The sequence below is a fragment of the Mesoplodon bidens genome (genome assembly GCF_964165515.1).
Source record: "Mesoplodon bidens genome assembly, chromosome: 18".
In the NCBI taxonomy this organism is placed as follows: domain Eukaryota; kingdom Metazoa; phylum Chordata; class Mammalia; order Artiodactyla; family Ziphiidae; genus Mesoplodon; species Mesoplodon bidens.
Genome location: NC_138175.1, coordinates 48,949,537 through 48,962,267, shown reverse-complemented (window position 1 = coordinate 48,962,267; position 12,731 = coordinate 48,949,537). Strand labels below are relative to the sequence as shown.

At 48.0% G+C, this 12,731-nt stretch overlaps 1 protein-coding gene across 6 annotated transcripts in view; it reads right to left on the bottom strand.

Moving 5' to 3' along the window:
* HNRNPUL1 (heterogeneous nuclear ribonucleoprotein U like 1) overlaps positions 1-12,731 on the bottom strand; it is a 35,340-nt gene that overhangs the window by 6,948 nt on the left and 15,661 nt on the right. For all 6 annotated transcript variants that reach the window (XM_081216725.1, XM_081216720.1, XM_081216721.1 and 3 more), the window contains exons 8-10: positions 7,981-8,247; positions 6,730-6,852; positions 6,504-6,632 (exon numbers count right to left, since the gene is read on the bottom strand). In XM_081216725.1, coding sequence (XP_081072851.1) covers positions 6,504-6,632; positions 6,730-6,852; positions 7,981-8,247 — 519 coding nt within the window. The remainder of the gene's footprint in view (positions 1-6,503; positions 6,633-6,729; positions 6,853-7,980; positions 8,248-12,731) is intronic.

Here is a 12,731-nt window from a genome sequence, read left to right as displayed (position 1 = left end):
AAACCCCAGTGCTCCACGGACTCAGCCTGTGTACCTGAATCACTCGGACACTACTGAAAAAGAGAGTGGCTCAAACCCCACCAGAGTATTCCCCAACCCCAGTCTCTGGAGGTGGGACCCAGGCACCTGTATGGGTATCTTTTCCCATTCAGACACTCAACAGAACTGGAGTAATAAGTAATGTTGCATTTAAACAACTTTTAGTAGCTCTGATAGGTACTCAAGGGAGAAGCCACAGAGGGGAAGAGATCTGTAAAGGGGCATGCACAAACAGACAAAAAAATGTTGTATTTTGAAGATGCAGCCTGGCAGGGTGGAAAAAGCCCAGCATCAAGTCCTAGTGTGGCCACTCACTCACCGTGGCCAGTCGTTGTAGTTGCTTCATCTGTTAAAACGGAGGAAAAAAAGCCTCCCTCCTGGGCCTGGTGAGGATTGAGCGGGAAAAGGACCACAAAGCAACTGACCAAGTGTGAGGAACTCCTGGAGTGGGGGCTACATTGTGGCCTCCAGGGCGGAAGCTGCCTTGACAGAGGCAGGTAGCGCGGGGGGATGGCTCAGCACACCCTGGCTCTAAGGTGACTTGGTCAAGTCACACTGTGTGGCCCTGAGTGACTTCCACTCAGAGCCTCAGTCTGCACACCTACTAAGTCTCAAGCCCTGAAAGGGGAAAACAATAGGAAGATCATATGGTCACTGTTAAGACTGGAGGAGCTCATGTGAGTGAAAGCCCTTGTTTAGCCCAGGGCCTGGCTCACAGCCAACACTCAACAAATGGAGGTCATGGTTGATACGACGTGGCCGTCACTGGGTGGGGTGCACTGGACCTTCTCTTACTGTAAGGTTGAGTTGAAGCAACTCAGACCAAGGAATGTCAAGCTATAGTGACTTCCCATCAGAAAGGCAGGGACGGTGAGGCAGGGTGGAAAGATCACAGGCTCTGGGGAACAGGCTTGAGGGTGAAATCGCAGCTGTGCCCTCTACTATTTGTGAGGCTGTAGACAAGTCACCTAATTAGTCTGAGTCTCAGATTTCTACATCTGAAGGACAGCGATCCTATCACCCTCCTCCTGGCTCTGGTGAGGATTTATAGATGTGAAAATGGCAGGGAAAGAAGTCTGCAAATATGACCAACAGGACTGATACTGTCCTAAGAGAGGCTTCCCAATGGAAAGGACCAAGGAAAGTTAAGTTTGAGGAAAAGATGAGGCACAAGAGAGCCTATTCCAAAACACAAGGAACAGGAAGCTGGGTTATGGGTCAGCCAGAGACCAGGGACGCCAGTGCACACCTGTTGGGAGATGTGGGCTGTGGGTACAGCTGTTTTCTAAACCAACCCAACCCTGTGGCCCTGACACACACAGCAGGCAAAGATGGTCTTCCCTGTTCCCCAGGGAAAATGTCTCAACATTAACTGGGGGTGGGGGTCCGCAAGGTGGGTGTGTGTGGTGGGCATACATGTGTTATAATCTGTGCCTTGAGCACTGGCCCAAGGAGAGGACTTGAGCCACAAATGGTTAAAAAGCACACAGGTTAACAAAGGAAAAGTCAAGTCCTTCTCCTCACCGCTCTTCCTAGACTCCATTCCTAAAAGCAAATCAGGTGGCATCTGGTCACAGGAAGATAGAATTTGCTTTCCTCTAGCTAAATAATGAGGTTTTCTCCTGGCACAAAACCCAGAGTAGGCGAGTGCCAGGGGTGACTGTGGCCCCAGCCACTCTGTGGACAATCCATTCCACTGTTTGCTTGCCCGTAAGAAGTGATCCTATTTTGATCCCTTTGAACCCCAGGACATGGATAAATACCTCTTGGTGGTTTTCTATGGATGAGACCTACCCCGTCCATGTCCTGATGAGGGGACAGAGAAGAAAAGCATCACTGCCAAGAGGGCTAGTCCCTGCAGCTTCACAATGGGAGGAATGGGGGCGGAGCAGACAGGACTCATCAACAGCTGGCCTCCGTCCTGGGAAGTGGCTAGACTCTGAGGAATGGCTCCTCAGACATTTTGGAACTGAGGTGCTGAGAACCCTCTTGGTGACAATTTTCAAGACCACGCCTCCCTCCTCTCCCTCCTCGGTTTGAGGAAGGAAAGAAGAGCATCTAGGCCAGCCAGCAGAAATGCAAATGCTTGGCTTCCCTGGAGGAAAGGGAGTTAGCTGTCGGTGCCGTTGCCACAGCAAACACAGTGAGGTCAGAGCCCCTGGGCTGGCCCGGCACTGCTCTGGTCGCTGGGGGCTGCTGGGGGCTGCTGCTAAGAGACCAGCACAACGGCAGGTCAGCTTTTCCCGCTGTGAAGCCTCCCTCGCCTGCTTCTCCCAGCCCCACCCCGCTTGAAGACGCTGACTCTGAGGAGGTCAGGGGCCGCCTGTGTTCCCTGGCCCCGGGCTACTTCCACTGCCCCGTGATGTGGGCCAGAGGACAGGGGCTGGGTTTCTTAGAGCAGCTGCGGGGGTAGTTTTGGTGTGTGACAGTCTGGGGGAGTAGGGAGGAACACAGCAGGCCGCTCACAGCCTGAGGTCTCTCAGAGCCCCTCTGTCCCCTGTCAACTCTTGTCCCCCACCCACAACTCAACAAGGTCAGGCTGGCAGCAGGAGACAGGGTTGGATCCCAGGGGAGCAAACTTAAAGCTGGTGACACAAGAGTTCACTCTAGGCTCAGCGTGAGGTGAACCCAGTAGAACGAACCACTTGTGAGGTAAGAGACTTGGCCAGAGTGTCAACAACAACAATGGAATGGGCTGAGGCTCTGGGGGTGGGGGGGAGAGAGGAAAGAAACATCCTCTTCTCCAACGCCTGCCAACAAGAGGCAGTTTACTTTGGGTCTCCTCTGTAGCCCTGGGTTTCTGTTTCAGGCAAAGGCGTGGCTCTTGCCAACAGGGATGCAAAACAGGACCACAACCATTTGTTCTGAGGGCTGAGGTGAGGTCAGCGATGTTGCCATATCCAGCCCTGCCTCTGATCACTGCCTGGCCCAGCTCTGGGCTGTTAGAATCCTAAGAGAACTCCTAGCCTGCAGACCTCAACCCTGGGGGTGGTTTGGGCCCTCACATATGGCCCTGCAGGGACCTTCTCAGAAGCCTCCAGGAAGGCAAGTTTCCTGCCTCACAGAGGCCAGCTCCTACTCTGCACCTTGGTAGGCAAGGGACAGGCCAGGCAGCGTTTCATTCCAGAGGATTTCCACTGGCAACAGAGCCACCTGAAGCAATGTCACCTACCTCTTCTTTCTTTTTTCTCCTCAGCTGTTCCACTGCTCTAACACTCACATGATCTGAAGAGGGTACTCAGGTCACCATGGAATGTAGGTAAAAGCCCCAGCTACACGGTTCACTTGGCCTAGCTTGGCTTCTGTAGCTACGTTCTCCTCCCCTCTCAAGGAGGGGCATTTCTGAGGTCAAACTACTAACAGGAGACCCAGAAGAGCCAAATGTGAGGAGGTCTGACCACTCAGGAAAAACCAGAGAAGAAAAAAGATGGTGCTGGGCTGAGATCCAGGGACCGCAGGGACTTTGCCTATAGTACCAGTTTCTGCTCTGGGAATCCCATCTAACTCAGGAGACAGCTAAGCATCAACTTACCCCTCACTGCCAAGGCTGGTGGGGTAGGAAATGCCAGGGTCTGGCCTGGGCCCTGCTCTGTATCTCCTACACACATGCTCACCCACCCAGGGTTTTCTGGAACACACTTTTTGGGGTTTAAGCCAAAACAGGTCGAACCACTGGCTTCAGACCTCTTCCCAGGCCTCAGTAATCTCTAGTTTCGGGTCCCAAGTCAATCCTCCAATCTGTGGCCAACCAGAGAACCCTGCTCCCCCACCTTCAGAGTTTAGGTTCTTTGGCCTTGCTGTTGGCCTAGAACACTTGGCCTGACCTGCATTTTCCTCCACCAGGAGGCCAGCAGCCCTGAAGACCACAGGTGCACCTGGAACAGCCCTGGACCCTGTCCCTGAACAAGGCAGCATAAGCTGAGAGGGCCAACGGCAAGTCTTTACTGTGCTCAACTGTTCTGTGCCTGGCTGAGGGGCTGGGGCCCTGACCTCTAGAGAAAGCTCACTTTGAAATGCTGGACAGAAATGTTAAGACAATTATAACCCCTAGGATTATAAACTTTCTCCACGGGCCACATATTTGAAATGGGTTTCACAGCTGATTTAACTAGTAAACTGAGAAAAAGACAGGCAGGGAGTACTTGCTGGGTATCCAAAAAAGGAATTCTCAAGGTATTAAAACACCACTGATCTATCTTTCAGGACAGAATCCCACTGAGGCCAAGCTGGACTACAACTCCAAAATGCCCTGACAAGAAAAATGGGGCAAAGTGAGGCTAGGGGTTAACAAACAAACAAACAAAGTCTTCAACGGGGGAGAAGGCTGGCTGTATGCATTGCTGATGGGGCTGAGCTGGGGCAGCAACCCTGAGTAGCTCTTGGACTGCCCTGTGCCCAACCGTCCCCTTCCCCCATAAATATATTCTAAACAGTAGCCCAATTAGTAGTTTTTTATCAAAATTTACTATTATGGGATCACGTCCTGTCTTCTTCACAAATGTGAGTCTTCAGGGCTCAATCCCATGGCTGCGGCATTGGTCACTGGATAAAAGTAGTACACCTTTTCATGTCTGCTTTCCAGAAAAGCAGAACCCAGAGTAAATCTCACATCTCCACCATCACAGAAGAATGCCAATTGTATTGCATAGCTTTGGCCAACTGAGCATAACTGTTTCATCAGCAAACCAGATTTCTACTCTCAGTACCTAACTGCTTGGCAAGATCATTTAATTTGTCTGTCATAAAGAACTATCACCAGCTAGTAGCCTTTTTTTTTGTCTTTAAGAATCAGTTCTTACTATGTACTCCTTTCAAAGGTTGGATATCGAGGCATCAATTTTTCAACTCTAAACACTAGATTACCAATATATTATAAAAGGATATAATGCAGGAACAGCCAGATGGAACAGACACAAATGGCAAGCTATGTGGGAAGGGGCACAGAACCTCCATGCTCTTCTGAAGTTCCCACCCTCCCCAAATCTCCACTTGTTCACCAACCCAGAAGCTCCTGCTTAATTGTTTAATTGTTTTGTGTAAGATGCTCACTCCTAGGCAAAAGCACCTTGATCCCCTGGAGTTTCCAACCACGTTTCCTTCCTTCTTTTTTTTTTTTTAAAAAGGTTGGAAGTTGGCTTTAATTTAATTTACTTATTTATTTTTGGCCTCTCCATGCGGCTTGTGGGATCCTAGTTCCCTGACCAGGGATCGAACCTGGGCCCCCTGCAGTGGGAGCGTGGAGTCCTAACCACTGGACCGCCAGGGAAGTCCCTCCAACCACCTTTCTGATCAGTCAACCACTAAAGCCAGCTCCACCCTCATCAGAAGCCCTTTGAACTCATGGTAACCAAGTACCCAGGACTACATATATGGAAGGCACTCCAGTTAAGGCTGCCAGGCTGGGGGTGCTACTTAGTTTACATATTTGCACACTTACAGGTTTTTAAGAAAACACAAATACAAGGCTGAGGGGGAACAGAGGCTTGTCTGTACATCCTCAAATACAAAATCTGCTACTTGAGAAAGCCTTCAGGACAAACGTCAAGGAAGGAGGTCTCATAGGTGGTAAACATGAAGCACTCATTACTCTGAGACAGGGATCTTTAACCAGGTTTGGGTCGCTCATACTTTTGAGAATGCCGAAAGCCATGGACGATCTTCCTATCCAAACTCAAAACTTTTTAGTTAAAAAAAGATCATATCTGGGACTTCCCTGGTGATCCAGTGGTTAAAACTCCACGCTTCCAATGCAGGGGGCATGGGATCCCTGGTCAGGGAACTAAGATCCCACACGCCATGCAGTGAGGCCAAAAAACAAAACAAACAAACAAACAAACATATCTGCATCTTCATACAAAATTCTGTGTTTAACTTCAAAAGTTCCCAAACTGCCTAATGTTAAGAACCTTGCTCTTCATTGAAATGCAGGTAAAAAATACGTGACATATAGGTACCTGACAGTCATAAAAACATGCTAAGAGAAGCTGGGACACACCTATTCTGTAGGTTAACAACCACCTCCAGCTACTATGTGCCAGTGCCCACGTTAGGTGTGTGGTCACCATTTTGAGCTGTGTTTTACAGACCAGGAGACTCAGAGGATCAAGTCAGCTGCCCACACGCACGCAGCTAGGAGGCAGCGGAGCTGGGATTCAAGCCCAGGTCTGTTTGGCTCAGAAATCCATGCCTTTTTTCCATTTCACAAATTTGCTCTCACAAAATGTTCTATTGTGCTGCTTGGGGCCTGAGCTAGGCCTGGATTGCTGCTCCAGACCCCTGCTTGCAGACCAGACTCAGAAAGCTGTGTTAAGAGTCTGGGACTGTGCCATCATGTATGGCTGACCTCTAACCAGTACTGCAGTCCAAGAGCATTATGGGGAAAAAAATACAAGGACCAGAGAGGACTTCCCAGGCACCCAATGGCCCCTTCCCTCTCCTGGGGCATGACAGTCACCAGTAAGTACCTGATCTAGGATATAGTTGCGTTTCTTTCGGGCAGCGATCTGGATGAGGCGGTTGAGGCACTGGGTGGCCTGCTGGATCAGGACGTCCCAGCGGCCGGCGTAGTTCCTCTGACGGCGTAGGCCCATCACCTGTGGGCAGGGGGTGGTGAGGGGTGGGTGGTCCTGTTTGCTGAGCAGTATTCAGGGAGTGGGAGGTGGAAGAGGAGAGACCAGGGGCTATCCTTACCCGCATCTTATCCATGATGGCATTGGTACCCAGGATGTTGTACTTCTTGGAGGGGTTGGAGGCTGCATGTTTGATGGCCCATGTGGTCTTACCGGCGGCAGGCAGGCCCACCATCATCAGAATCTGTAAGAACAGGACCAGGAGGGACACTGTGAACCAGAAACAGTGTGTGGCATGGCAGCCTGGCATCACCCTGACTTGATGGTGACGGTGAGGGTGACTCTAAACCTCATGGCCACCTCTGGGAAATGGAAGCAATAACAGCATCTACCTCATAGTACTGTTGTTGGGATTCAAAGAGACGAGGGTTGTCAGACTCTCAGCAGAGGGCCTGCTCTTATGAGTATTTACATTTTTGTTTAGGCAGGATTCAGGGGCCTCTGAAAGGGAAAGGTCCACGGAATAGGCACAAGGAGTGGTACAACCTTCCTGGAGTCTCAGATGGGGACAGACTGTATGCATAAAGACAAGCATCATTTCTAATCAGTACGTTTACAATTTGGCAAACACTGGATGTAACCAAAATGCCCAAAAAGAGGAAAATAGCGAGGCTAATAACAATGAGTTTCAAAAGAGGTGCTCATGTGGTGGGACAAAGCTCACAAAATAACATTAAGTGAAAGGGCAGGATATCAAAATGCTTATACCATAAGATCTCAACTGTAAGTGTGTGTGTATAAATGGCACCTAGCACAGCAAAAGGCATAGGATAAGCTCCAAAACTTTCAAAGGAAACTTATTTGTGGATGGTGGAATTAAAGGAAACTTTAATTTTCTTTATGTTTCTTAATTTTCTAGAATAAACACAAAATTACTTATATATCAGAAAGAAACATTATTTGAGGACAAAGACCACCAGTGCAGCTTCTGCAACCAAATCAGCTCTAAGTCCAGTTGCCATTTTTGTTCTCGGAGAGCCTTGGATGGGAGCGTGGAGCTGCACAACCTCCTCCAAGAACTCGCTCACCAGGAAGTGCCTTCACACCCTCTTCCGCTGGGAGGAAAGCCTCCTTTTCCAAGATTCTGACCACACCCGAGGAGCAGTGTGGCAACTTCCTTTTGGAATCTTTCTGACATTTAGGTGTCTTACCTTGGCACCTCCCTCTTTGGACTAAGCCACACACCCACAGCCCTCACCTCACTCTCACAGCAGCTTTCACCACACTCAGCTACTGAATGTCTCCCCTCTGTCTTGGCAGCAACGTGGCTCTGGAGAGGCGGCCACCAATTCAGGCTTCCAGGCCCACTCACCTCACACTCTGCCTTGCTCTTTGGTCCGACAGTGCCCCGGATTCGCTCACTCAGGGGAAGGTGCTGGATGAAGGTGAAACCTGGCAGGACAGAACAGTAGGGCTCTGCCCTCTGCCCGAAGTTGAACTCCACTGCACAATTCTTCACCAGGACATGAGGGTAGAGGGCCTGACCCCCTAAGGCTTCCTTCTGGATTCGGAAGGCAATGCCCATCCACTTCCCATTTTTGGTGAAGGAAAGTTCCACGTCATTTCCACATTCAAAGTCCTAGGAAAAAAAGCCAGAGAAAGATAACTGCCAATGTTCTGCTTAAGGCACAGGGAGGCACAAGTCAGAGCAGACGCAGGGAGTGGAAACAGAGCTGGCATCCCAGACTCAAGTGCGTCCCTCCTCGATGTACAGATGCATCAGGAAGCACCAGGGAACAGCTCAGACAACATGCAGCCCAAAGCCCTCCTTGCCCAAGACCCAAAAAGCTGGTGGATGTGAAGTGTGTAATTTTAGGAAGCTCCAAGTATTTGAGTCTTGTGCCTAGCCTGAGATGGAGAGGAAGGCAAAAGCGGTCCTGTCCATTCTCATCCCCAGCAAGGTAACAGATGGAAAGAAAGCCACAGCAGGGCCTTTTAAGTCAGGCCCAGCTCTACACGTGCATTCATTTATATGCTCTTCTTGATGCTTATGTCTACAGTGATCTGGGCCTGACACAGCTCAGAGCCTAGTGGAGAATTAGAGAAGGACACCATCCTAATTCAGTAAGAGCACCTACACAGGAGCAAGATGCTCTGAGGAGGAAGTCAAGTCCTGAACAACAAACGGGAAGGAGCCAAGTCTGGGGTGAGAGGAGAGAGTCCTAAAGAAAAGTGTTGTTTGTGTACAAATCTGGCAGTGAGAGAACATAGGGTCAGACTGGCTGAATCATAAAGGATTGGGGGTTGGGGAGTAATTTCAGGTACAGCTGGAGAGCCAGGAAGGGACCATATTCATTAATTCAACAATTTATTGAGTTCTTACTGATCGGTTGAAGTTTAGTGGTTAAGATCCTATTTTGGAAGGCAGGCTGCTTCAGCTCTACCATTTACTCCATCTTCAGTTTCCTTATCAAAAAAGAGGGGCCAGGGACTTCCCTGGTGGTCCAGTGGCTAAGACTCCGAGCTCCCAATGCAGGGGGCCTGGGTTTGATCCCTAGTCAGGGAACTAGATCCCGCACACTGCAACTAAGAGCCCTCACGCGGCAACGAACATCCCGTGTGCCACAACTAAGACCCAGCACAGCCAAATAAAGAAATAAATATATATTTTTAAAATTATTTTTTTAAAAAAGAGGGGCCATGATAAGATTCTACACTGCACAGAGTTGTTCTGAGGATTTAACAGGTGAATGTGCTTACTACAGAGTGAGTGTATAATGAATGCGTGCTCTCATTCCAAGATGCCAGGCACTGCTCTGGGCTAAAGTGGTGGGGAGGAGACATGGTCCCTGCTATCAGCGACGGAGGGGCTCTCTGTTACCTCAGAAGTTTGGACTCGTGCTGACAGCAGCAGAGCAGAGCCCCTGACTTGTTTCGAACAGGGGAATGGCCTGGTCAAAACTGTGTTTCAGAAAGATCACTTTGGCTGCTGGGTAAAGGTTTACAATTATGGGAGACTCAAAACTTGGGATCATACAGGAGACGGAAGCAAAGGTCAGGTTCCTGACAGAAAAGTACAAGACGTGGTATTCCCTCCCTTTTGCACGCGGAGACCACCTTGGGACTTGCCCTTTGAGAAGCTGTGAAAGCCCCTTCCCCCAAGAAGCCTCCTCACCACCCTCCTCAGTGCTCACAGGGCACAGTTCTACACAGTCCTTTATATCTGTAAGTGTCCGTAAGCGCCCACACAGATCGAGACCATGCAGGGCAGACACGCAAACATCTGTTGGACTAAATCCTGCCTCGATCCTCACAGCATGGTCCCTGCCACGTCTTCTCACCTGAGCAAGAGTGGCCCAGGTCACCTTTGCTCTACCGTGGAAATGAACATCGTGGGGGACAGCCTTCCTTACGTCCACCAGCTTCACTATAGGAACTTACCATGCTGTACACAAACCAGTGCCCTCAACTGACAAACCCACCACCGACGGCGCCAACTGTCAAAGACGCAAGGGTAGCTGTGTCACTTCTGCAAAACCATTCCCAAGTGCCACACCAGGGCCTAGGGACCCAAAGTCCTTACGCCTGGCATTATTCAAAGTGTGCCATTTTTGCAGCCTTACCTCTCACATCTCCTAGTGTCGTCCCTGAGGCTCCAAGTATTTTACTCCTTATGGTTTGCTGAAGTGAGTTACACTGTTTTCTCTACCTGGAAGGCCGTTTTGTCCTTTCTGTTTTGTGAATGTTGAGAACTGAAGTCCTGACACAAATGTCCTCCCCACCAGTTCCTTCAGGTCACTGACTTTTCACACCCCTTCTAGCCCTTCACTCTGAGTCTTTTAAAGTGATGGCATTCTTTAAACAAAGGAAACTGAACATAGACTCTTAAAAGCAGAAGTAAAAATGAACAGGCTGAAGCAAGAGTTAGGCCTAAAGTTCCAAACGGCCACACACTCACAGAACCTCACGCTCAGATGGGACAGAGTCTGGGGAACCCAGTCACACGCTGATGAAACGTTAAATTGCTACAACCTCCCTGGAGTACAGTCTTGATGGTAGCTATCAAAAATTAAAAACACACCTTTGACTCCGAAGTTATACTTTCAGAGGTAAATATTACAACCATATTCCCACAAGAATGCAAAGATGTCCAAATTGCTCACGCCAGCACTGCTAAAATGTGCTCCAAAGGGAAAGTGGGAGAGACTAAATCACACAGGATATCCGTGTATGGGATCACGAAAAGCCCTCCAAGATACTCTGGTAAGTGGGAAAAAGATAAGCTGTCACTGCAGCACTGACTTCCAGCAAATAATTTTCAGGTCTGCCAGGGGAGACTGACACCTGCATCAGAATACTAGGCAGCTACTCAGTAAAAAGGTGAGAAACTAACCAAATGTCCATTAATAGAGGATTGATTATATAAATATGGTAGATCAACACAATGACTATGGACTATATATAAGAACAAAGAAATCCTCTGTGTAGTGATATATTAAAAAAATAACTGTAAGATACATAGTTAAACAAAAAAAGATACAAAATAACATGTATAACATGCTACCTTTTGTGTAAAAGAAGAAAAATAACAATCATCTTTCTTGTATTTTGATAAAGGAATCCTGAATACCAGTGGGCTTATGTGTAGGGGAGGGCATATGTGAACCATGGGTAGAGGGGGAAGGTCTCAATAAGACTTTATACTGCATACCTTTCTGTATTTCTGTATATTTTTTGGAAACCACAGGAATTTATTAACTATTCAACAATGTTTTAAATTGAGCTAGATCTATACTATCTGTGCATACAGGGAAAGACAGCTGAGATTTACTGTTAAATGGAAAAAAATGCAAGGTTTGGAACAATGTGCAGAATATAAACATGGTTAATTTTTGTTTAAGAAAACATGCTTTTTATTGAAAAGATAATGAGGTTGTGAAAGACAAAGGAAGACTGAGAAACTGTTTCAGACTAAAAAGACATGACAACAGAATGCAATTCGTGATCCTAAACCAGAAACCAAATTGCTCTAAAGGATGTTGTTGGGACAGCTGACAAAATTTAAATGTGGACTGTGGAGTGGGCAATAGCATTAAATCAATGTTAAATTTGATAACTGTACTGTGGTTAAGATAATAGCTCTATTCTTAGAAATGCATGCTAAACTATTAAGGAATAAAGACACAATGTAGGCAACCTACTCTCAAACAGGTCAGATAAAAATCATATACATGTATGTACATATATGTGGGAAAAATGGTAAAGCGAATGTTAGAATCTGACAGGGCTCTGTGAGAATTCCATGGCTTTTCCTTAAGTTTGAAATTATTTCAAAAAGGGAAAAGAAAGAAAGAAAGAAAGAAAAAGAGTACCTGTGTACAAATATGAGGATGGAGAGGGAACAAAACCAAGAAGAAGCATCCACCCGGGTAGCCACTCCTCCCTGGGGCTTCCTGGCACATTTTACAAACATTTAACTTCTAGTGATAATGGTGTTAAGTAGTATTTACTGAGCATTTATTATGTGCCAGACGTTGTTGTAAGTGCTTCTAATGGGTTAACTTCATGAGTCCACATGAAATTCTAGGGTAGATGTAAACATTCTCATCGAGAGGAAACTGAAATACAGGGAGGGTAGTCCAGGGCTGTGAGAGGAAGAGCAGGGACTGGGTCTGGGTCTAGGGATTCTGGACCCAGAGGCAACAGCCACACTCCACAGCCCTGTGAGTGTTGGTCACTGCTCTTGGGGACTGAAGTTCAGCAGCAGTTCAGGCATCCTCTATCTTGTTCTGCTTTGCATCCATCCCCACTGTCCTCAAAGGCAACGCACTATTGGAAGCCTGGCTTAACCAATGTGAGGTGAAGGAAGGAAGAAGTTTTGGGATGAGATGATGCTAAAGTGGGACAAGAGCCAACATCACTGCCTTTGAGAATGGATAGGCTATTCTGTAGCAAAGGAAGATAAGAAATTCCTGAGTCTGTTTAGAAATTGTAACTCTGGTATCTAGGAAGGGAGGAAGGTTGTGCACACCTGACATCCCCAAACTTCTTCAGGGTGCCACCTGATGGCTTTGCACAAAAGACCTGAAGGGGTAGAATGGCAGAATCTTGCACAAAATGACT